The sequence below is a fragment of the Hyperolius riggenbachi genome, chromosome 3 (assembly GCF_040937935.1).
Source record: "Hyperolius riggenbachi isolate aHypRig1 chromosome 3, aHypRig1.pri, whole genome shotgun sequence".
In the NCBI taxonomy this organism is placed as follows: domain Eukaryota; kingdom Metazoa; phylum Chordata; class Amphibia; order Anura; family Hyperoliidae; genus Hyperolius; species Hyperolius riggenbachi.
The window spans coordinates 497,482,045-497,507,895 of record NC_090648.1 but is presented as its reverse complement, the minus strand read 5'-3'; the positions used below and the strand labels follow the sequence as shown (position 1 = coordinate 497,507,895).

Here is a 25,851-nt window from a genome sequence, read left to right as displayed (position 1 = left end):
CTACTAATAAAATTGGCCAATCAAAATTGAATGTGTGTACCAGGCTTAACCGAGTTCTGGGACGATGCATAGGGTCTTCTGAGACTTAAGCTTAGTACACACCAGAGCTGGGACAAGGTCCTCCAGCACCCAAGGCTGAGACACTAAAGTGCGCCCCTCCATCCCTCCCACCCCAGCCGTCACACACTGATTGCTATTAGACTAAGAGGCTCCCCAGGGCCCCCAACACCCTAATCTCTAGTTACCTGGCTTGCAGTCACTCCCATTATCCCTTTTCTTATTTCTCTATGCTTCAAACACAATAGGGGAGTGATAACTGAGTGAGTTGTGCGACCCCTCCTACACTGCGCCCTGAGGCTGGAGCCTCTCTCGCCTCTGTCTCTGCCCGGCCCTGGTACACACTTTTAACTATGATTGGCCAATCACTGGCCAATTATATCACTTCCATGTATTATAAGAGCTTACCTACACAATCTGCTCATAGTATTCAATATCTGTTGACCCTCATACTACATGGAGGCGGTAAAATTGCTCAGTGATTGGCCAATCATAATTTGAAGTGTGTACCAGGCTTAAAGTTGTCCACTAATAGCATCATTTTTAGAGGAGAATTGCCTGAGCGATCAGATAAATGTCATTGGGCCTGATTCACAAAGTGGTGCTAACAGTTAGCACGCTGGTGAAAAGCCCTTTATCACGCCTAAACTCAGTTTAGGCATGATAAGTTTAGGCGTGATAAGTTTAGGCATGATAAGTTTAGGCGTGATAAGTTTAGGCATGATAAGTTTAGGCGTGATAAGTTTAGGCGTGATAAGTTTAGGCGTGATAAGTTTAGGCGTGATAAGTTTAGGCGTGATAAGTTTAGGTGTGATAAGTTTAGGCATGATAAGTTTAGGTGTGATAAGTTTAGGCGTGATAAGTTTAGGCGTGATAAGTTTAGGTGCGATAAGTTTAGGCGTGATAAGTTTAGGCGTGATAAGTTTAGGCGTGATAAGTTTAGGCGTGATAAGTTTAGGCGTGATAACTATAGCACCAACTGGGTTAGCACCGCAATGCACAGCTGATCAAAAGTTTTGCGCCAGCAAAGTCTGGTGCACTTCGCATAGAGTTTATTGGCGCTGCTTTGCGTGTGGCACTTTGCGCGCGATCTAAACTTATCTAAACTTATCACACCTAAACTTAACACTCCTAAACTTATCACGCCTAAACTGGCTTTTCACCAGCGTGGTGCAATGGTTATCACGCCTAAAGTCTCTAACTGGGTTAGCACCGCTTTGTGAATCGAGCCCACTGGATTGGCAGGAAATAAACTTCAATCTGTACTAAATTGACTGCGAAGGATTCTTAAGGCGATCATTCGATGACTATTTAGTCGATTGGAAAAATCGTTTTTATAATCAGTCATTAAGGATAGGAAGTACAGATTGGTTAGTTGATGGTGGCATAATCGATGTATTATGACATTCTATTGCCGATCGCATTTATCTAAATTGTACTGTTAGTGGGCCCCTTTACAGTAGCCAGTTGGAGAGGAAAAAAGGGCGCGGGGTATAGACGAAATGTTAAAATATTATCTATAACAATATTTTTACAGTTTCTTCATCTGAGATAGAATAATAAGTATGTTAAAATACCAGTAATAAAAAGGGTGCCAGATGAAGGCGAAATCGTAAAATATCATCTATATAACAATGAAAATGAAAATATTGTAATAATTATAGTAAAACATTGGTCAATATTGCAGATATTCCACTACTACTAAACCTAACCCTACTCTCACACAGAACCCTGCCTCTACCGATGCCTAACCCTAAGACCCCCCCTAATGGTGCCTAACCCTAAGACCTCCCTGGTGGTGCCTAACCCTAAGACCCCCCCTAATGGTGCCTAACCCTAAGACCTCCCTGGTGGTGCCTAACCCCCCTCCCCCCGCCCGGCGGTGCCTATATCCCTAAAAACCCCCTGGTGGTGCCTATGCCTAACCCTAAGACTTGTGAACAAGATGCAAAAAAAAAAAGTTTTCAAAAAGACCTTATAGTTTTTGAGAAAATTGATGTTAAAGTCGGCGGAAATTTCCGCGATTTCCGGCGGAAATCCACAAAAATCCGCTTACCACACTTGTATTCACGATTTCCGCATTCCGATGCGGAAATACAATTTCCGATCGGAATTTCGGAAATTGCATTTCCGCGGAGTCCAAATGAGCATCCCTATCCATTAACCCCGGGCGCCCAAATTTCTTGATTCCGATGCAGATATCCCACCCTCAGCCTACCTACAAAAATCATTGTTCTAAATTAGAACTTCTAATTGCTGGAATAATGGTTTTGAATAAAATGATGATATCTAATAATGACTGATCGCTGTGCGGATCTGCGTATGATTCCAGCCACAGGAAACGGCTCCGTCTCCTAATGGACACCTCCATCCGCTGACATTAATCCTTTCAGCACGTTATTGCTGTGGACGGAAATGCACAACACACATGATCAATACATTTAATTACCGGGATTGATTGCCAACCATCATACAGGAACTGACCCGGGATGCTTTTAGTATTTCAGATGTGTGAATGAAAGTTATGACACCCGCTTGTAGTGACTGGATAGTAGTCGCGGCTGGATAGTGTACTGGTTAAAGAGAACCTGAACTGAAAATAAAAAGTCAAAATAACCATACACGGGTCATACTTACCTCCTGTGTAGTCTACTCCTCAATCTCTTTCTCCTCTCCTGCGCCCTGTTTGTCCACTGCCATCAATGGAATTCTCCGTCCTCCATTGTAAAAATGGCCATTACCCCATAACAGCTTCCTGGTCAGCACACTGTTAAACTGTAACATCACCCACTTGAGCCATAGGGAAACATGGGCATTACCTTGCACATTCATTTGTAACTGACAGCAGCTGATATATAACTGACAGCAATCTTGTCAGAACTGGAAGGGATCACTGTAAGAAGAAAATGGTGAGCCTCTGAGAGGAACTGACGGTGAGGTTAGTATGTAATATTCATTTGCAGCTACATCATGTGTGTTTTTTTTTTTTAATTTTCCTTGCTTCTGCCTTTTTATTGCTTCTGCCTCTGACACAGGACTCCAGTGTTTGAATCTTCCTGTTCAGTAGGAGACCTTGGGCAAGTCTCCCTAACACTGCTACTGTCTATAGAGCGCACCCTAGTGGCTGCAGCTCTGGCAATTTGCGTCCGACAGGCGAAAAGCGCGATATAAATGTTGTCATGTCTTGATTGCTGGTCTGCAAGGCGCGGTCTGTATAATGTTATGTACACCTGATGTCTATGTCCTGTTTGTAGTTATTGTCATGTGGGTGAATACAGTATATTTGGTAATTACATATGAATGCTCTGCTTTCTCCTGATTGATGAGAATTATGCTGACAAGCACCGTGTGTTCATAGGAGCGAGGGTGATCTGACTGCCAGCAGGGATGATATCTGCTGAGGGTACATATGGTATACACATTAGATAAAAATTGACTGACGCAGCTGATAACAGCTTAGGTCGATGAGCGTTCACCTTTCTAATGTGTGTACAGCCGACTTCGCTCAACCCATTGGCAACTTGAATAGAGTTATCTCGTTTGAGATAAGTGCATTGCTTTTTACCCCAGTCGGCAGAACTCTTTGGGCTGTAAATTCTTGGAATGCTTTGATGTCTCTCTACTAGCAGAAAATATAGAAACTGAAAGCAGAAGTCCTCTGTTATCGTCTCATACTGCCCCCTAGTGAAAAGTGGCCATAAATACACATTACAGCAGTACTAATTAGAAGCAGGCAAATGTGTGTGCCTGTGTGTCTCTCTGTGTGGTTATTGTTCTGATATGCGACAGGAAGTGTGTCAGAGGAAGTCACCCCCATCCAGCATCATTCTTGTCTGTTCAGTTTTACAGAGCGCTGAAGATCCGCATTGCTCTGGTTGGTTTGGAGATCTGGAACACTGGAGATAAATGCAACGTCTCAGAAAACCCGTATGTAACCCTACGTGCCTTCCTGACCTATAGGAGGAAGATCCTGCAGCTCACCCCGCATGACAACGCGCAGCTCATAACGTGAGAATGTGCAGCAGCACTACTGTGACATCACACCTGCCTAAATACAAGTCAATGTTCTGTCAAATTGCAAATAGCATGTAATAATAAAATACGCACACTTGACTTAGCTTTTTTTTAAAAATGGTGTTTTTTGTTAAAGTGGACCTGAACTCTTTCACAGGGTGGGGCCGAGGCAGAGGCGAGAGAGGCTCCAGCCTCAGGGCGCAGTGTAGGAGGGGGCGCACAACTCACTCAGCTATTATTCCCCTATTGTGGTTGGAGCTGATAGAAATAAGAAAAGGGGATACATGGCAGTGTCTGCAAGCCAGATAGCTAGAGATTAAGGTGTTGGGGGCCCTGGGGTGCCTCTTAGTCTAATAGCAATCAGTGTGTGACGGCTGGGGGGGGGGGGGATTGAGGGGTGACCTCTGGTGTCTCAGCCTTGGGTGCTGGAGGACCTTGTCCTGGCTCTGCACAGGACAAAAGGAAAATATAGAGAAATCCACCCTGTATGTATTTAGAGAGTTTAGCCTGTCTAATTACCCCTCATCTGTGACAAATCACCAGTGTAATTTGATCTCTCACCTGTGTCAGCTCAGGAATCTCCTCTGCCACAGTAGAGAAGCTAATTTGCAAACACAGGATGTTAACCCTATGTCTGCTTCCATGAAAGCAGGAAGTAGACACACTGCAAATGTATTGCAGGATTTGTATCAGCTGGAACAAAGAAATGTTTTTCTTTAAAGGTTATTATGCTGTTGCCTATCTTTTAGAGCAGAGAGGATGTTCGGAGTTCAGGTCCGCTGAGTACACACATCTGTGGCCCATCGGGGATTGGGAAACGAGGCTGTACAGACACACCCCTAGCCTTGAGGCAAGCGATGGGTTCTGTTGCTATGGATGGATGGGGGACGACAATCGGCAGACAATGGAGCGGCTTCAATCGGTCGGCAAGGCTTGAAAACAGCATTGCGATTGGTCATGCTCAGGTATCAGGGGTCATTAAGGATCCAACAGGACAGACCCTTATTTAATGATGCTCAATGCCTGATCAAGATTGATTGGCTACCACAGAACAGACATAACAATCGTCATCTGTTTCGGCCAACAGTTATTGCATGTGTGTATGTAGCTTTAGAGACAATTCCACCTTGGGGGGATTTGATTGGTCTATTTTCAAGCTGCATTGACTTGCATACAAAATTTGCCTAATTCTGCATCAAGTCTGAATGCTTGGCTTCTTATTGAACCACCCTAGTCATTTCAGTACTGAAGGTGAAGCCACGCCTCCCTGTTGACAGCCTATGATAGCTGTCCATCTCTAGTAGGGAGGCGTGGCTTTAGAGTGACATGGAGGAGGAGAGAGTGAGCAGGAAGTTGTAATTTGCTGAAGAGGAGATAAGGATTAGCATTTGATTGGTCCAATTCCAAGCAGCAGAAATATGCACAGCATTAGTATAATAATATTTGCACCAATTATTTGCATTACATTGACGAACTCCTGTCATCAGTATTGTTAGCAGTAATTCTTCTTCTTTTCCTGCAGAGGGCGTGCTTTTCACGGAACAACCATCGGTTTGGCTCCACTCCAGGCGATGTGCTCCTCCTACCAGTCCGGAGGGGTGAACATGGTAATTATGTTGTAATATTGTATGAAATCATATGGAAAGAACATAGGGACTGAGTAAGCATAGCGACCAACTGTCCCTGTTTTGGAGGGACAGTCCCTCTTCGGGGGTTCCAATCCCTCTTTCTCCCTCATTTGTCCCTCTTTCAGGACAAAAACACATATTTCTTTAGAAAAATACATGTTTAACTGACTTTAAACTTTATTCCCATCATTTAAATAGATATATTTCTTATTTTCAAATATTAATATGAAAGTAAATGATACAGGATAGAAAAGAACCAGTGTGGTTTGAATAATAAAATAACATATTTTTGTTATAAAATCTTTATGGTATGCATGACTAGGGTTGTGTGTGGTTAGGGGTGTGGCATGGGCATGGCTTACATGTCCCTCTATTTCTCACAATGCAACAAGGCTCCCACAGTGTGATGTCAGTACCTCAGTGCTGTGAGCCGCTACTGTGAGAGGGGTCTCACCACAATATCAGCCATACAGCGCCCCCTGATGATCTGTTTGTGAAAAGGAATAGATTTCTCATGAGAAAGGGGGTATCAGTTACTGATTGGGATGAAGTTCAATTCTTGGTTATGGTTTCTCTTTAAAGTGTACCCAAAGAAGATTAACCATTTCAGCCGCCCAGACGTGATTCTCGCGTCCAGTGTTGCCAACTCATCCCTTTAATTACTGACACATCTAAGTTATACAGGTTCTGGGGCTACTTACACATAGTCAGTGCCTTACCTGCATCTACCTAGCCACGAAACCTGTATAATTCATATGTGTCAGTAATTAAAGGGATGAGTTGGCAACACTGCTCGCGTCCAGGCAGCTGCTCTGCCGCGGTGCCGCGCTTCGGCACACTCCCGCGCGCGATCGCGAACGTGCCCCCGTGTCCCCCGGTAGCCCTGGGATCAGTGAACGGGAACATGGTTGCCGATCACCGATCCGTGTCCCCAGCAGAAAAACCGAAGCGCTCTTACAAGAGGCTTCAGTCTTTCTGCAACAAAAAAATTTCCCCGTCCTCCTTGTGCTTCCAGTTAGCGAGAAGCTCAAGATTAAAAAAAAAAAAACTAAACGTGGCCATCTTGTGGCCAAATAGTAAAACTACATCTACAAACATTTTTGAAGGGAACTTACACAGATTTTAACATTTAAAATTAACTGTTTATTTCCCACACCAAAATATTACCCAAATAAAATTTTTAATGGAAAAAAAAAAAAAAAAAAAAAAAACATAAATAGTTACCTAAGGGTCTGAACTTTTTAAATATGCATTTGAAGGGGGTATACTACAAACATTTTTTAAATTATAAGGTTGTAAATAGTGATGGACGCAAAACGGAAAAAATGCACAGCAGAGGAAGGTGGAAACGCTGCTACCACCATTGCTGCAATCCCAAGGGAGCAGGAACCAAAGCCTCAGGAACATGTAGATAAAAAAATGATGTCCCGCTGCACCGAGGGTGGGTGTAAAAAGTTTCTTCCTTTATTAATACATCAATGGACACACAACAAGGCTGACGCGTATCGGAGCTCTGGAAGGCTCCTTAATCATAGCCAGCATATACAATGTCAGCATGGGTTTAAATAGTTGGGCGCCCGCCCACATCGAGCAAGGCCAGCCCACTTAAAGCAACATGTACAAAATGCATATAAAATGGCATAGCCAACATACAAAAGTCAAAAAAGTTAAAAAACCGATGACATTTAACCAATGAAAAAACAGCCTGACAATAGACATGGTACAATACATATTGTCAAAAGCATAGTGCAAGATGCTGAGCGGTAGGAAGGGGGGGGGGGGGGGGAAGGGAGGGGAAGTGAGTACAAAAAAAACTCAACGTGGCCATCTTGTGGCCAAATAGTAAAACTACATCTACAAACATTTTTGAAGGGAATTTACACAGATTTTAACATTTAAAATTAACTGTTTATTTCCCACACCAAAATATTACCCAAATAAAATTTTTAATGGAAAAAAACAAAACAAACAAAAAAAAAAAACCCATAAATAGTTACATAAGGGTCTGAACTTTTTAAATATGCATTTGAAGGGGGTATACTACAAACATTTTTTAAATTATAAGGTTGTAAATAGTGATGGACGCAAAACGGAAAAAATGCACCTTTATTTCCAAATAAAATATTGGCGCCATACATTGTGATAGGGACAAAATTTAAATGGTGTCATAAGCGAGACAAATGGGCAAATACAATACGTGGGTTTTAATTATGGTAGCGTGGATTATTTTAAAGCTATAATGGATGAAAACTGAGAAATAATGAATTTTGGTCCATTTTTTCTTATTAATCCTGTTAAAATGCATTTATAAATAAATAATTCTTAGCAAAATGTACCACCCAAAGAAATCCTAATTAGTGACGGAAAAAACAAGATATAGATCAATAACCTGTGATAAGTAGTGATGACGTTATTAGCGAATGAATGGGAGGTGAAAATTGCCCTGATGCATAAGGTGAAAAATCCCCACGAGCTGAAATGGTTAAAGGACTCAAGAGGTTACCCAAAAAAATATGTAGTTTTACTTACCTGGGGCTTCTTCGAGCTCCTAGAAGTCATTTGGGTCCCTCTCCTGAGCTTCTGACTTCTCCCGTCTCCTGCTGGCAGCCTCTGAAGATCACCGACCCCGGATGAGTTGGCGTCTTCTGCGCATCTCTGGTCTTCTCATGCTTCATGCTATGAATATAATGTGTAGAATTTGCATTGCGTTATGCCCGTGTTGTAAAGGTAACGGGGGTCCACCTGGGTCGATTACAGTTCTCAGGTGAGACACAGGAGCTGAAAGGATACCTGACCAGCGTGGGATGTGGAGGCTGCCATATTTATTTCCTTATACATAATGCACATTGCCTGGCTGCCCTGCTGAGCCTCTGCCTCTAAGGGCTGGCTCACAGACATTTGGCGGCATTTACAGCCAAGTGTTTGGGACTCGGCTAAACACTCCCAAGTGAATGAGAACGTTTAGTATTGCGCAGTTACTGGTGATTACCATCAATTGCGCAGTTCCGATCCCGATTTACCGTGTCGTTTCAGCAGGCCCTAGAAGGCGCATGAAGCGTCCAGAGTCACCTAGCCGCCATGGCTTCATGTTCCCTTGCGGGGATTAAAAACGCTGATCGCGACGGGAAGCTGACGCTCGCCGTACCGCCGCTCCCCGAACGAGACATCACAGGACGACGCGGCTTCCAGTCGTCGGAAGCCGCCTGCAGTCCGTGTGAACCAGCCCTAATACTTGTAGCCATAGATCCTGAACAAGCGTGCAGCAGATCAGGAGCTCTGTCTGAAGTGTGGCAAGATTAGCTGCAAGCTTGTTTCTGGTGTTATTCAGACACTACTGCAGCCAATGAGTTCAGCAGGATATCCAGGCAACTGGTATTGTTTAAAAGGAAACAAATATGGCAGCTTCCATGTGCTGCTACTCACTTCAGGTGTCCTTGAAGCAACACTGGTGAAGCCACCACTAGATGCCAGCTTGTGCCTACTCTAGCCATTGGGACAACATGGGGAAACAGTAAAGGGGGCATCCAACTGTGTGTGGGTTTGTACCTTCTGTGGCTGCAATCGGTGCAAAAAAGGAACAGTTGCTCAAGGCAACCAATCAGAATGCTGCTCTGGGTATGCCTTTTTGTTTGTTAAACATTATCCACCACTATAGTATATCTACGTCCTCTGCGACTTCATCTAAGCCACAAGGACGTAGATAGAAGTCTTGTAGCTGAAGCATAGCTGTGCATGGTTGGGCATTGCTCCTGTGCACACCTCCAGCACTATCTGCTGCAGTACTAATTGGTGAAAGGGAATATATGTTCCCTGAGCCAATAAGATTGATTTTTACCATTAAAAAATGCTTTTATTTTCTCAGTTCATAGTGAAAAATACACATTGTAGCATTATTTTAGAATCAAATATCCTCACCATAAATTGTGACAGGAACGTGATCTTAGTTTTGTGATAAACGGTAGAATTAGTCAAACTTTGTGTTTTTTATCTACAGTAGTGCTTTTTATTTTTAAATTGGAATTGGTAAAACTGAGAAATGTGTTTTTTTTTTTTCAATTTTTTTCCCCTCTTTTTCCCATTAAAATGCACAGAAAATAAAATTGTTAGAGGGAAAAATGCCATACAATGAAAGCCTGTCTTGAAAAAACATTATTTTATTTAGGTGTCATAAGTAGGGATACAATTATTGCTGATTAAATAGGAACATAGCTAAAATGTAAAAACTGCTCTGGTCCATAAGTGGGAATCAAGGTCTGGATGTGAAGTGGTTAATACATTCTAACCCTCTATGCTGCCTTTTGCAGGATCATTCAGACAATGCGATTGGAGTTGCGGCCACAATGGCGCACGAAATGGGACACAATTTTGGCATGAACCACGACGGCGCCGGATGCTGTACAGCCAAGCCGGAAGATGGAGGCTGCATAATGGCAGCTGCTACCGGGTGAGCCATAAACTCTTTTTATTTTCTTTAATTAGTGGTTAGTATTGCTGCCTTGTATCTCTGTTTGGATGTGTTTGGATCCCACAGAGATAATGTCATGTCTGTGGTACTGTGCCATTTCCACATGCTGCATGAAGCCCCGACCCTCGTCCCCCAAACCACTCTCTAGAATTATTCCTCACGGCTGCTTGTGTTCTCATTGAGGAGAAATCCCTAATGGACAATTTCAAAGGATAAGCAAAACTACCGCATATACTCGAATACAAGTCTACCTCGTGTATAAGTCCACCCCAATATTTGCTCCTCTTAAGCTGGAATTTTTTACTGACTCAAGTATAAGTCTACCCAGCAAAGTTAATGGCTGCACTTTGGGACTAAGAAGAATTAACAGCTGCACTTGGGGCCCAGGATGGGTTAGTGACTGCACTGCGTACAGTATTGCAGTCATTAACACTTCCTGTTCCTTATGTGCAGCCAATAACTCCTTCAGGCCACCAAGTGCAGCAGTTATTTACTCCCCCTCCTGCAGCCCAGTATCTTTCCCACTGCCACTTACCTTGTTAATTGTTGTGAGCAGGACTTTCAGACCTGTGGTTTCTAGACATTTCCTTTATCAAGAAATTTAAAACAGAGAAACCGAGAGCCCAATATAGTGTAGTATGTATTGGATCAGGGAGAATTAGTGTAGAGTAAGTATTATACTTACAAACATGGGTTACCGTTTAGGCAACCACTATATAGGCAGGTGGGGAGATTAGACCTGTCCCCACTCAGGATTAAGATGTCGCTCTCTGAAGAAGGAAAGGAGGGTTTGTCACCCTTCCAACCACCAAGGGTGGATATCTTGACAAGTAGATGTACAGAGGCGCCAAAAGGATAAAATATGCTAAAATGTTTAAAATATTCGGGTGGCGGCGGTGGACCGGCCACTCAGAAATAAACTCGATGCTGTCGCTTAAGATAAAGACAATTTATTCACATACTCCATGAACAGAACCGCAACGCGTTTCACGGGTATATTCCCGATTCCTCAGGCAATAAACAGATAGGAGTACACAGTACAGTCTTGAGGTCACGAATAGCGCCTTTATCAAGAAATTATCACTTACTACTAGGTAAATTGCTGCAAATAGGAATGTCACTAATAGTACACACATTGCTCAGTGTTGGCTGTGACTCGTGTATAAGTCGACCACTATACGTTTATTTAGTGAATTAGACCTAAATTTCTAGACTTATAGTCGAGTATGTACAGTACTTTGACATTTCACTTTACCACACTGTGGCCCATATGCAATTAACTTTTTCTCCTGAGTTTTCTCCTAGGAGATAATTTTTCATCTTCAATTTAGAATAACTTTTCAGCACTTTGCAATGAAAAAAGTACCAAAAAATAGGTGAAAAGTACTATCAAAATGATTTAGAGTATTTGTTTGCTTGTCGGTAATTTAAAAGGCATTTTATTGACAAGTTTAAAAATATCAACTAGGAGAAAACTAAGGAGAAAAAGTGAATTGCATATGGGCCTGGGTCTGCAGGGCTCACCACTATCACATTAAGGCCTCTTTCCCACTAAGACGTTGCGTTTTAGGGGACGTTAAGGTTGCATAACGTGCCCCTAACGCAATGCATGGTGGTGTTGAAGTTGGACGTCAGATTGAGCTGCATTATGCAGCTCTTGATGCGTCCGTGATGCGTACTTTTTGACGCATGCGCACCACGTGGTCCCGCCTAGTGTTGGGCGAACATCTAGATGTTCGGGTTCGGGCCGAACAGGCCGAACATGGCCGCGATGTTCGGGTGTTCGACCCGAACTCCGAACATAATGGAAGTCAATGGGGACCCGAACTTTTGTGCTTTGTAAAGCCTCCTTACATGCTACATACCCCAAATTTACAGGGTATGTGCACCTTGGGAGTGGGTACAAGAGGAAAAAAAATTTTAGCAAAAAGAGCTTATAGTTTTTGAGAAAATCGATTTTAAAGTTTCAAAGGGAAAACTCTTTTAAATGCGGGAAATGTCTGTTTTCTTTGCACAGGTAACATGCTTTTTGTCGGCATGCAGTCATAAATGTAATACATATAAGAGGTTCCAGGAAAAGGGACCGGCAACGCTAACCCAGCAGCAGCACACGTGATGGAACAGGAGGAGGGTGGCGCAGGAGGAGAAGGCCACGCTTTGTGAGACACAACAACCCAGGCCTTGCATGAGGACAAGAAGCGTGCGGATAGCATGCTTTGTACCGCCATGCAGTCATAAATGTAATAAAGATAAGTGGTTCAATAAACAGGGACCACGCGGCAACGCTAACCCAGCAGCAGCAGACGTGATGGAACAGGAGGAGGCGCAGGAGGAGAAGGCCACGCTTTGTGAGACACAACAACCCAGGCCTTGCATGAGGTACCGCCATGCAGTCATAAATGTAATAAAGATAAGTGGTTCAATAAACAGGGACCACGCGGCAACGCTAACCCAGCAGCAGCAGACGTGATGGAACAGGAGGAGGCGCAGGAGGAGAAGGCCACGCTTTGTGAGACACAACAACCCAGGCCTTGCATGAGGTACCGCCATGCAGTCATAAATGGAATAAAGATAAGTGGTTCAATAAACAGGGACCACGCGGCAACGCTAACCCAGCAGCAGCAGACGTGATGGAACAGGAGGAGGCGCAGGAGGAGAAGGCCACGCTTTGTGAGACACAACAACCCAGGCCTTGCATGAGGTACCGCCATGCAGTCATAAATGTAATAAAGATAAGTGGTTCAATAAACAGGGACCACGCGGCAACGCTAACCCAGCAGCAGCAGACGTGATGGAACAGGAGGAGGCGCAGGAGGAGAAGGCCACGCTTTGTGAGACACACAACAACCCAGGCCTTGCATGAGGACAAGAAGCGTGCGGATAGCATGCTTTGTACCGCCATGCAGTCATAAATGTAATAAAGATAAGTGGTTCAATAAACAGGGACCACGCGGCAACGCTAACCCAGCAGCAGCAGACGTGATGGAACAGGAGGAGGCGCAGGAGGAGAAGGCCACGCTTTGTGAGACACAACAACCCAGGCCTTGCATGAGGACTAGATGCGTGCGGATAGCATGCTTTGTACCGCCATGCAGTCATAAATGTAATAAAGATAAGTGGTTCAATAAACAGGGACCACGCGGCAACGCTAACCCAGCAGCAGCAGACGTGATGGAACAGGAGGAGGCGCAGGAGGAGAAGGCCACGCTTTGTGAGACACAACAACCCAGGCCTTGCATGAGGACAAGAAGCGTGCGGATAGCATGCTTTGTACCGCCATGCAGTCATAAATGTAATAAAGATAAGAGGTTCCATAAACAGGGACCGGCAACGCTAACCCAGCAGCAGCAGCAGCACACGTGATGGAACAGGAGCAGGCGCAGGAGGAGAAGGCCATGCTTTTTGAGACACAACAACCCAGGCCTTGCATGAGGACAAAAAGCGTGCGGATATAGCAGCAATGCTTTTTGCCGCCATGCAGTCATAAATGTAATACAGATGAGAGGTTCAATAAACAGGGACCGGAAACGCTACACCATCCCAGATGTTCATTGGTCATGTTACTTGGTTGGGGTCCGGGAGTGTTGCGTAGTCATTTCCAATCCAGGATTGATTCATTTTAATTTGAGTCAGACGGTCTGCATTTTCTGTGGAGAGGCGGATACGCCGATCTGTGACGATGCCTCCGGCAGCACTGAAACAGCGTTCCGACATAACGCTGGCTGCCGGGCAAGCCAGCACCTCTATTGCGTACATTGCCAGTTCGTGCCAGGTGTCTAGCTTCGATACCCAATAGTTGAAGGGTGCGGATGGATTGTTCGACACAGCTACGTCATCTGACATGTAGTCCTTGACCATCTTCTCCAGGCGATCGGTGTTGGAGGTGGATCTGCACGCTTGCTGTTCAGTGGGCTGCTGCTGCATGGGTGTCAGAAAATTTTCCCACTTCAAGGACACTGCCGATACCATTCCCTTTTGGGCACTAGCTGCGGCTTGCGTTGTTTGCTGCCCTCCTGGTCGTCCTGGGTTTGCGGAAGTCAGTCTGTCGGCGTACAACTGGCTAGAGGAGGGGGAGGATGTCAATCTCCTCTCTAAAGTCTCCACAAGGGCCTGCTGGTATTCTTTCATTTTGACCTGTCTGACTCTTTCTTCAAGCAGTTTTGGAACATTGTGTTTGTACCGTGGATCCAGAAGGGTATAAACCCAGTAATTGGTGTTGTCCAGAATGCGCACAATGCGTGGGTCGCGTTCAATGCAGTCTAGCATGAATTGAGCCATGTGTGCCAGAGTCCTACCAGAATCCTCATCATCCTCTTGTGAGCGTTGTGATAGTTGTTGTGATGCATCATAGTCGTCACCTTCCTCCTGGTCTGCTTCTGCTGACCATTCGCGCTGAATTGTGGAAGTCCAACGTGCACCGCTCTGGCCCTCGTCAGTGGTGGCATGAAATTCCTGCTCCAACTCCAGCTGTTCCTCCTCCTCTTCTTCGTCATAGCTGCTGGGGCCAGCGTTCCCTGAGGCGGATGGCCTGATGTTGGTACCATCACGCTGATCGTTTTCTCCTTCAGATTCCCCCAGTTGCATCATGACAGCTGTTTCCTTGATTTTCAACATTGACCTCTTCAGTAAACACAGCAGTGGTATGGTAATGCTGACTGAAGAGTTGTCACTGCTCACAAGCAACGTGGATTGCTCAAAATTTTGGAGGACTTGGCAGAGGTCCAACATGTTGGCCCAATCGGATCCACAGAAGCTTGGCAGCTGTCCGGATGCGCCTCGGTACTGCGCCGTCATGTACTGGACCACTGCACTCTTCTGCTCACAAAAGCGTGCTAGCATGTGCAGCGTAGAATTCCAGCGCGTAGGGACATCACACAGCAAGCGATGGTGGGGGAGATTGAAGCGCTCCTGCATCTTGGCGAGTGCCCCCGAAGCAGTACTGGAATTTCTACAATGTTTGGCCACTCGACGCACCTTCAACAGAAGATCGGCCACGCCTGGGTATGTCCTCAGGAACCGCTGAACTACTAGGTTCATCACGTGCGCCAGGCAAGGGATGTGTGTCAGCTTAGCCAACCTTAAAGCGCGAATGAGATTACTCCCATTATCACACACAACCATGCCCGGTTTCAGGTCCAGCGGTGCCAGCCACAAATCCGTCTGTTCCTTTATTCCCCTCCAAATTTCCTCCCCTGTGTGCTGCTTATCCCCAAGGCAGATCAGCTTCAGCAACGCTTGCTGACGCATGCCAACAGCTGTGCTGCACTGCTTCCACGATCCTACTGCTGCTGGGTTAGCGTTTCCGGATGAGGTACAGCTTTGAGATGCGTTGGAGGAGAAGGAGTCAGAGAGGTAGGTGCTGCTGTTGTTATCCAGTGGGAGGGACGGCGGTGCAGCTGTTTGCGGCGTGGGCAACACCCGCGCCGTAGCAGGTGAGGAATCGCTGCCAGGCTCCACAAGGTTCACCCAGTGCGCGGTAAGGGAGATGTATCGACCCTGTCCGAACGCACTCGTCCAAGTGTCAGTGGTGAGGTGAACCTTGCAGGCAACGGCATTCTTCAAGCTTCGGGTTATTTTGCTGACCACGTGCTCATGCAACTCAGGCACTGCAGAGCGCGCAAAGTGGTAGCGGCTGGGAACCACGTAACGTGGGATGGCCACTGACATCATGCCCTTGAAGCTGTTTGTCTCCACCACTCGATATGGCAGCATTTCGCAGGCCAGAAGCTTGGCTATGCTGGCTGTTACTGCTACGGCCCGGGGGTCATTTGCTGGCAATTTCCTCTTGCGCTCAAACATCTCCGACACAGACAACTGAACCGTAGCGCTGCACACGGAAGGGCTGTTGGTTGTTGTGTTTGATGAACACTGGGAGACCTCAAGAGCACTACTCCGGAAAGTGACAGTGTCAGCGTCGTCTGATGTTTGTGAATGTTGTGAACCACGCAATGGCTGGGCTACTGCTGCTGCTGAGGTGGGTCTGGTGGTGAGTCTGGTGAACCCAAGGGAGGCAGTGTTGCTGGTACCCTGTCCTGCCGCGTTTGCCCACAGAGTGGGATGTTTGGATAGCATGTGGCGGCTCATGCTGGTGGTGGAGAGGTTGTTAATACTTTTCCCCCTGCTCAGGCAAATCGCCATGGTAACATCCTCAGTGCAGTCTTCAAAGAAAGCCCAGACTTTGGAGCACCTGCCTCCTTGCTGGCGATTTCTGTTTGCTCCTCTTTTGCCTCTCACTTGAACTTCCACGCTTGTGGTGCCTGAAATTGCGCGCCGCCTACCTTGTGGCACAAGGCGAACTCGTGCAGCAGTGGGTTCTTCAACAGACTCATCTGTGCTGCTGCTACGACGGCGATGTTCTCGTTCACAAACAAAATCTGGGTCTATGTCCACATTGTCCATACCCTCCTCTTCCATCTCCTCAAACTCGTCATATGTCATTGTGGGGGGCCGCCGCCGTGGAGTAGAGCTCCCCAGAACAACCTCTGCGCAGCTCACTCCAACGTCGTCTTCCAGATCTTGTCGGCCGACCTCCTGCAATTGCAACCCCTCCTGCCCAACTTGCTCTGGGATTTGGGTTTCCGAGTCCTCCTCGGACTCGCCTTGTATTTCAGTGCGCGGTGCATTTCCCACAGTTAATGGTTGTGAATCCGGGCACAACATTTCTGGCTGTTCCTCCATTGACCTTTGAAAGGTGGAAGTTTGTTGGGCTGGGAATAGCTCCTGCGAATACCCCATTGTGTCCTGAGGTAATTCATCGGACTGGTTATCTGGCAGTTGTGTGCGTGGTGTCGCTGCCGGTTGTGTCAGCTTTGTGCCCACTGGCTCCTTGTAACTGGCTGAGGACTCGGACCTCGTGCGTGATGTGCTGGTGCTGCTTAACCCACTGCTGGACGCTTGAGAGGTCATCCAAGTAATTATCTGGTCCTGTTCTTTTGGATCTGTGAGGGTTGTTGTCCTGGACAACATGGGCGGTATTGAGTGGGTTTTCTTGGGTGCTCCCCTGTGGCCTGTACGTGAACCGTCAGGGGAAACACCTCTTCCCTTGCCCCTTCCTCTTTCACCGGATTTCTTCCTCATTTCACTTATCCTTACAGTACACGCTGACTGGCAGCAGTACAGTGGCAGTACAGAAATGCTATACAGTACCACTATTCCCAGCAGCGACACAGAGCACAATGCTATACAGTGGCGGGTGAGCGGTGTACCACTATTCCCAGCAGCGACACAGAGCACAATGCTATACAGTGGCAGGTGAGCGGTGTACTACTGTTCCCAGGCCCAGCAGACACAGAGTGGAAGTAAACACAATGCTATATAGTCTGGCTGAGCGGTGTACACAGAGTGGCAGTACACACAATGCTATATAGTCTGGCTGAGCGGTGTACACAGAGTGGCAGTACACACAATGCTATATAGTCTGGCTGAGCCGTGTACACAGAGTGTCAGTAAACAATGCTATATATAGCGTGGCTGAGCGAGGTACACAGTGGCAGTACACACAATGCTATATAGTCTGGCTGAGCGGTGTACACACAGTGTCAGTAAACAATGGTATATAGTCTGGCTGAGCGGTGTACACAGAGTGTCAGTAAACAATGGTGTATATAGTCTGGCTGAGCGGTGTACACAGAGTGGCAGTACACACAATGCTATATAGTCTGGCTGAGCGGTGTACACAGAGTGGCAGTACACACAATGATATATAGTCTGGCTGAGCCGTGTACACAGAGTGGCAGTACACACAATGCTATATAGTCTGGCTGAGCGGTGTACACAGAGTGTCAGTAAACAATGCTATATATAGCGTAGCTGAGCGAGGTACACAGTGGCAGTACACACAATGCTATATAGTCAGGCTGAGCCGTGTACACAGAGTGTCAGTAAACAATGGTGTATATAGTCTGGCTGAGCGGTGTACACAGAGTGTCAGTAAACAATGGTATATAGTCTGGCTGAGCGGTGTACACAGAGTGGCAGTAAACACAATGCTATATATAGCGTGGCTGAGCGAGGTGCACAGTGGCAGTACACACAATGCTATATAGTCAGGCTAAGCCGTGTACACAGAGTGTCAGAAAACACAATGCTATATATAGCGTGGCTGAGCGAGGTGCACAGTGGCAGTACACACAATGCTATATAGTCAGGCTGAGCCGTGTACACAGAGTGTCAGTAAACAATGGTATATAGTCTGGCTGAGCGGTGTACACAGAGTGTCAGTAAACAATGGTATATAGTCTGGCTGAGCGGTGTACACAGAGTGGCAGTAAACACAATGCTATATATAGCGTGGCTGAGCGAGGTGCACAGTGGCAGTACACACAATGCTATATAGTCAGGCTGAGCCGTGTACACAGAGTGTCAGTAAACAATGGTATATAGTCTGGCTGAGCGGTGTACACAGAGTGTCAGTAAACAATGGTATATAGTCTGGCTGAGCGGTGTACACAGAGTGGCAGTAAACACAATGCTATATATAGCGTGGCTGAGCGAGGTGCACAGTGGCAGTACACACAATGCTATATAGTCAGGCTGAGCCGTGTACACAGAGTGTCAGTAAACAATGGTATATAGTCTGGCTGAGCGGTGTACACAGAGTGTCAGTAAACAATGGTATATAGTCTGGCTGAGCGGTGTACACAGAGTGGCAGTAAACACAATGCTATATATAGCGTGGCTGAGCGAGGTGCACAGTGGCAGTACACACAATGCTATATAGTCAGGCTAAGCCGTGTACACAGAGTGTCAGGAAACACAATGCTATATATAGCGTGGCTGAGCGAGGTGCACAGTGGCAGTACACACAATACTATATAGTCAGGCTGAGCCGTGTACACAGAGTGTCAGTAAACAATGGTATATAGTCTGGCTGAGCGGTGTACACAGAGTGTCAGTAAACAATGGTATATAGTCTGGCTGAGCGGTGTACACAGAGTGGCAGTAAACACAATGCTATATATAGCGTGGCTGAGCGAGGTGCACAGTGGCAGTACACACAATGCTATATAGTCAGGCTAAGCCGTGTACACAGAGTGTCAGAAAACACAATGCTATATATAGCGTGGCTGAGCGAGGTGCACAGTGGCAGTACACACAATGCTATATAGTCAGGCTAAGCCGTGTACACAGAGTGTCAGAAAACACAATGCTATATATAGCGTGGCTGAGCGAGGTACACAGTGGCAGTAAACAATGCTATATATATTGTGTGGCTGAGCGAGCGGTGTACTACTGTTCCCAGCAGCGACACACAATGACTGGGGGGGACCCTGGCTAGCGTGGCTGGAGAGCGAACTACCCTGCCTGCCTACCCAAAGCTAAACCCACAGAGAAATGGCGGAGATATGACGTGGTTCGGGTATTTATTTACCCGAACCACGTGACCGTTCGGCCAATCAGAGCGCGTTCGGGCCCGAACCACGTGACCCGTTCGGCCAATCACAGCGCTAGCCGAACGTTCGGGGAACGTTCAGCCATGCGCTCTTAGTTCGGCCATGTGGCCGAACGGTTTGGCCGAGCACCGTCAGGTGTTCGGCCGAACTCGAACATCACCCGAACAGGGTGATGTTCTGCAGAACCCGAACAGTGGCGAACACTGTTCGCCCAACACTAGTCCCGCCCGGCCAATCGCCGCACAGAGCGGCCGCTCCAGAAAGTAAACACTGCACGTCACACAGTGCAGTGAATATTAATTAGCCATGTGGCTGGCCGCAATAGCGGACTCTCCCCTTACTGAGCATGTGCAAACAGTCTAACGCGGCTTAGCCCAGTATAACATACAGCATGCTGCACTTTCATAGAACGTCCAGCGTTACAATGTAACGCAACGTGGGCACTGTGAACAGCCCATTGATTTTTCATTACTGTGCGGTGGGCTGCGTTACTGGCTGCTGTAACATGCTCCTGTAACGTCCCACTGTGAAAGCAGCCTAAAGGATACTCGAAGTGACATGTGACATGATGAGATAGACATGGGTATGTACAGTGCCAAGCACACAAATAACTAGGCTGTGTTCCTGCTTTTCTTTCTCTGCCTGAAAGGGTTAAACATCAGGGGCCATACGCAATTCACTTTTTCACCTAGAAGAAAAATTCATCTTCCATTTAAAATAACATTTTAGCACTTTGCAATGGAAAAAGTATCAAAAAGTAGGTAAAAAGGTCAACCAAAATTATTTTGAGCATTTCTTTGCTTGCTAATGGTTTAAAAATCAATTTATTGACAAGTTTCAAAATATCACCTAGGAGAAAAGTCAGGTAAAAATTCAATTGCAGATGGGCCCAAGTATGCAACTGACAGTTTCTGTCCAGTGGGGACCTAGTCAGACTATAGCTTAACCCTCACTGATAAGGAATTACAGCCATAAACCACTTTCCTGGCAGAAAATGGCTTCTGAGAGTAGGAAAGTGGTAAAAAGGGTCAATAGTTTATAGATTTTAGCTCTGGCATACTTCAATGAACGTGTCATTGAGCAGAGACAATGAAACAGTAAAAACTTAAAAAGTAGATTGAAATACAAAATAAAACTGTGGGAAAAAAAGTCATTTTTAGGAGAAGTAGGACTTGTTTTTGCCCGCTTGGTAACGCCACTGCGTGTCAAGCCCTGCCTTAGCATGCATTTTAATTGCACCCGATATGGCAGTCGTGGGTGGCAAACAAGCAGTTCAGCCATTTGCGGAAAAGAGCCCTAGAGTAAACCTACCACTGTGTACACCAAAACAAAAAATGCTCTGCACAACTGACACATAAGGGGAAAGCTAGCCCTGCCCATTTCCGCTTACGTTCTGCAGCCATACATAACACCAGATCGACCATCAGATAGATCCCTCTGTGAATCTGATCTATTGCCTGCTTACACACTATTTTATTTTTTGTAAGTATTTATATAGCGCCAACATATTACGCAGCGCTGTACAGAGTATATTATTTTGTCACTAAAGGTGCCCATAGACTGAGCCGCCACGTCCGCCCCGTCGCTGCAATGTATAAATGTATGTAGTGTAGTGCATTTATCTGTCTAGTGTCGGCCTCCATGCGGTGACCGTCCATCTTGCCGGGTAAGCCGCATACACGCTAGCGGCGCATAGTGTCTGACGTCAGAGCGCCTCCGGCGTGTATGCGGAACCCGGCGAGATGGACAGAAACCAAGTGTAGGCTGACACCGGACAGGTAATGTATAAATGCACACACACTGCATAGTTACATAGTTATTTGGGTTGAAAAAAGACATACGCCCATCGAATTCAACCAGAGAACAAAGTACAACTCCAGCATGCTTCCTCACATATCCCTGTTGATCCAGAGGAAGGCGAAAAAACCCTTACAAGGCATGGTCCAATTAGCCCCAAAAGGGAAAAATTCCTTCCCGACACCAGATGGCAATCAGATAACATCCCTGAATCAACATCATTAGGCATTACCTAGTAATCGTAGCCATGGATGTCTTTCAATGCAAGGAAAGCATCTAAGCCCCCTTTAAATGCAGGTATAGAGTTTGCCATAACGACTTCCTGTGGGAATGCATTCCACATCTTAATCACTCTTACTGTAAAGAACCCTTTCCTAAATAAATGGCTAAAACGTTTTTCCTCCATGCGCAGATCATGTCCTCGTCCATTGAGAAGGCCTAGGGACAAAAAGCTCATCCGCCAAGCTATTATATTGCCCTCTGATGTATTTATACATGTTAATTAGATCCCCTCTAAGGCGTCTTTTCTCTAGACACTGTGTACATTTATACATTGCGGCGGGAGTTTTGTCGTCTCGTCACTCGTTCACAATTCGGCCGCTGTACCGTCGCGCACCCGACTAACCAACTTCGGCCCAAAATTTTCCAGCATGTGCGATCGACCGTGCGGCCAATTTCTGTCGTGAATGCACTTGGCAACACCAATTTTCATCCAATTCGATTAAAATAATCAAATTGGATGGTCGATTAGTTGGTTGGTCGGCAAATGTATGGGCCCTTTAACTGTCCCTCAGAGGGTCTTACAAGCTAAACCCTACCATAGTCCTATGTCTATGCATGTATCGTGTAGTGCATGTATCATAGCCTAGGGCCAATTTAGGGGAAAGCCAATTAACTTATCTGTATGTTTTTGGGATGTGGGAGGAAACCAGAGTGCCCGGAGGAAACCCACACAGACACGGGGAGAACATACAAACTCCTTGCAAATGTTGACCCGGCTGGGATTCGAACCAGGGACCCAGCACTGCAAGGCGAGAGCGCTAACCATTATGCCACCGTGCTGCCCACACTATGTCCAATACATTTCAATGTATTGGAAATAGTCCAAGTGCTGACGCTTCAGCGCGTCGGGCCAACACCCGAGTGTATGTGTACGCCCCTCCCCGAGTACGTATTAATATGCCGCCCGTGAGTTGGACAACAACAACAACAACAACAAATAACATTTGTAAAGCGCTTTTCTCCCGTGGGACTCAAAGCGCATAAGCATGGCTCAGACCATCGTGGTACAGAGGAAGAAATTTTATAAATCTGGAAATGCCAGGCTAAACAGGTGGCTTTTCAGTCTGGATTTGAATAGCTCTAGGGATGGTGCTGTCTTTACTGGGTGTGGTAGGGAGTTCCAGAGAGTAGGGGCAGCATGGCAGAAGGCTCTATCTCCAGATTTTTTGAGGTGCACTCTGGGAGTGACCAAGTTTATAGAACTTGCTGATCTGAGGTTGTGAGAGGTGTGGTGCAGCTTCAGCAAGTCCTTCATGTATCCAGGGCCTAGACTGTGCAGGGATTTGAATGTCAGCAGTCCAATCTTGAAGAGTATTCTCCATTCTACTGGTAGCCAGTGCAGTGAGCGAAGGATCGGTGTAATATGACAGTGGCGAGGCTGGTTTGTTAGCAATCTGGCAGCAGAATTCTGCGCTAATTGCAGGCGGCGCAGGTCCTTTTTGGGGAGGCCAACATAAAGGGCATTGCAGTAGTCCAGACGTGATGTGATGAAGGCGTGGACTAGGGTTGGAAGATCCTCTGGGGGAATCAGATGTTTAATCTTTGCAATGTTCTTCAGATGAAAGAAGGAGGATTTAACTACAGATGAAATTTGGTTTCTGAAATTCAATTCCCCATCGATTAGTACGCCAAGGCTGCGCACAAAGTTGGAGCTGTTTATGTCTGAATTCCCAATCCTGATTGGTGTTGCTTTAGGATAGAGCTGTTTTGATGGCGGGCACTGGCTTTGGACAAACAGGACCTCAGTTTTGTCAGCATTCAGTTTCAACCAGTTATCATTCATCCATGCCTGTAGCTCAGCTAAGCAAGAGTTTATTTTTGGGGTAGGGTCTGTTCCACCAGGTTTGAAGGACAGGTATAGCTGTGTGTCATCGGCGTAGCAGTGGTACGTCAGGCCATGTCGTTGGATAAGTGTGCCGAGTGGCAACATGTAGATTGCAAACAGCAGAGGGGATAGGATTGATCCTTGTGGCACTCCGAATTGTAGAGGTGCAGGTTTGGACATTATGGGTCCTAGGGATACTCTCTGTGTTCTGTCAGTCAGGAATGATCTGAACCACTGGAGGACTGATCCACTGATGCCACAGTACTCCTGCAGTCTGTTAAGCAGGATTTCATGGTCAACTGTATCAAAAGCCGCTGAGAGATCCAACAGGATTAGGATGGAGCATTCCCCTCTGTCCCTTGCCATGAGCAGATCGTTGCAGACTTGGATGAGGGCTGTTTCACAGCTGTGGTGTTTCTTAAAGCCAGATTGTAGAGGGTCCAGGATGTTGTTTACTGACAGCCAGGTTTCAAGTTGCAGATAGACAGCCTTTTCAATAACTTTACCTAAGAAGGGGAGGTTGGAGACAGGTCTGTAGTTGCTCATAGCATCTGGATCCATGGAAGGTTTTTTAAGAAGGGGCTTGATGATTCCTTCTTTTAGAGAGGTAGGAAACCTCCCTGCTTGTAGAGAGCAATTTACTATTTTGTGAAATGCTGGACCAAGCAGGTCAGGGCATTTCAGCATATGTTTAGTTGGTCCAGGGTCCAGGTCGCAGGTTGTCTGGCGGAGGCGACGGAGGATGTCTGAGATCTCTTCCTCACTAATACTTTTGAAGTCAGTCCAGGGTGTTAGGTTGTTTTTGCAGCTATTTCCAGGAGTTGCATGAGTCTTGGGTGCTGTGGATTGAATGAGAGACCGAATGGAGGATACTTTGTCAGCAAAGTAGCACGCAAATTTCTCACATAGCTCCTTTGAGGGAGTTATAGTAGGTTTTAGACAGGATGGGTTACATAGTCTATCAACTGTGCGGAATAGTTGGGCTGGTCTGTTGGCGGCCTTTGCGATCTCCTGTGATAGGTAGAAGGATTTTTTCTTGGTGATCGCATTTTGGTAGTTTTCCAGGTGAGAGACAAGGGTGTGTTTATCTTTTGAATTCTGGGATTTTCGCCACTTCCTTTCTAGTCTGCGCACTTCTTTCTTCATGTCCTTTAGTGAGCTGTCAAACCACCGTGCATGGTGAAGTGGTGTAGACTGTTTAATGCGAACTGGAGCAAGGGCGTCATAGGCAGATGACACTGCATGGTTGTACATCAGGACCATGGAGTCTGGGTCTGCGCAATGATTGGTTAATGCGTCAAAGTTGAGGGTATTCTGAACGTGCTGGGGTGAGACATCTTTCAGTGGACGGTATTTTATGAGTTCTTTCCCTCTGTGTTTTATCGCTGGTGCTGTCAGAGAGAAGTGCGCACAATGAGCCGAATGACAGCTCATGTAAAATCGAAGAAAACAACCAGGTCTCCACCTGGATTTAAACGGCAATAAAAGCTGCAATCTTTATTGTATCACAGTAAAATGCACAATGTTTTGGCACGCAGGCTTTTGTGCATTTTACTGTGAATCAATTAAGATTGGAGCTTTAATAGCCATTTAGATGGAGTCCCGGTCATTTTCTTTGATTTGACATACGTTCTCTTGCACCTTCTCTGGGCCCAGGTGCGGACTGGTTGACTCCCTGGTGTTATCCATTATATGTGGTGGTTGAGCGATTGGACAATCTTATTAATTGGACTGAATGACTGCTCACCCTGCTGCCACTGGCGTTAAAATACTATTCCCCCTCCGAGGCTTAGCAACTTTGAGGGAGAAGTAATTAACTCCCTCCCGACCGCCTAACGCCGATCGGCGTCGGGAGGTTGGCAGCCCCAGGACTACCTAACGCCGAAAAGCGTCAAGTCCTGGGGCATGTTTTGCAGAAGATCATGCATGCTGATGTGCGAGCATCTCTGCTTGAATGAGAGCTCCGCAATCGTCACTAGGAGACTGTTAGACGGCGACAGCGCCATCTATTTACATTGTACAATGCTGCGATCTACAGCAGCGCTGTACTGGGAACGGCTCTGTCATTGGCTGGCGGGGGGAGGGCGGGGAAAAAATGGAATTTTATTTAAAAAAACAAACAAACAAAATAAACAAATAAATAAAAAAATAAACAACCCAGCAGCGAACAGAGCCCACCAACAAAAAGCTCTGTTGGTGGGCAGAAAAGGCAGGAGGATTAATTTGTGTGCTGAATTGTACAGCCCTGCAGTGAGCCATTAAAGCTGCAGAGCCCTAACTTGTAAAAAATAGCCTGGTCACTGGGGGGGGGGGGGGGGAAGGTTGGGGGTTAAAGCCTGTGGTCCTTACGTGGTTAACCATGGTGCTCGAGCCGCAGACAATAGCATTGTC

General features: G+C 46.3%; 1 protein-coding gene across 1 annotated transcript in view; it reads left to right on the top strand.

The window, feature by feature from the left end:
* ADAM19 (ADAM metallopeptidase domain 19) overlaps positions 1 to 25,851 on the top strand; it is a 129,650-nt gene that overhangs the window by 60,641 nt on the left and 43,158 nt on the right. The window contains exons 8-10 of the mRNA XM_068273102.1: positions 3,899 to 4,065; positions 5,594 to 5,678; positions 10,004 to 10,143. Of these exons, the coding sequence (XP_068129203.1) occupies positions 3,899 to 4,065; positions 5,594 to 5,678; positions 10,004 to 10,143 (392 nt within the window). The remainder of the gene's footprint in view (positions 1 to 3,898; positions 4,066 to 5,593; positions 5,679 to 10,003; positions 10,144 to 25,851) is intronic.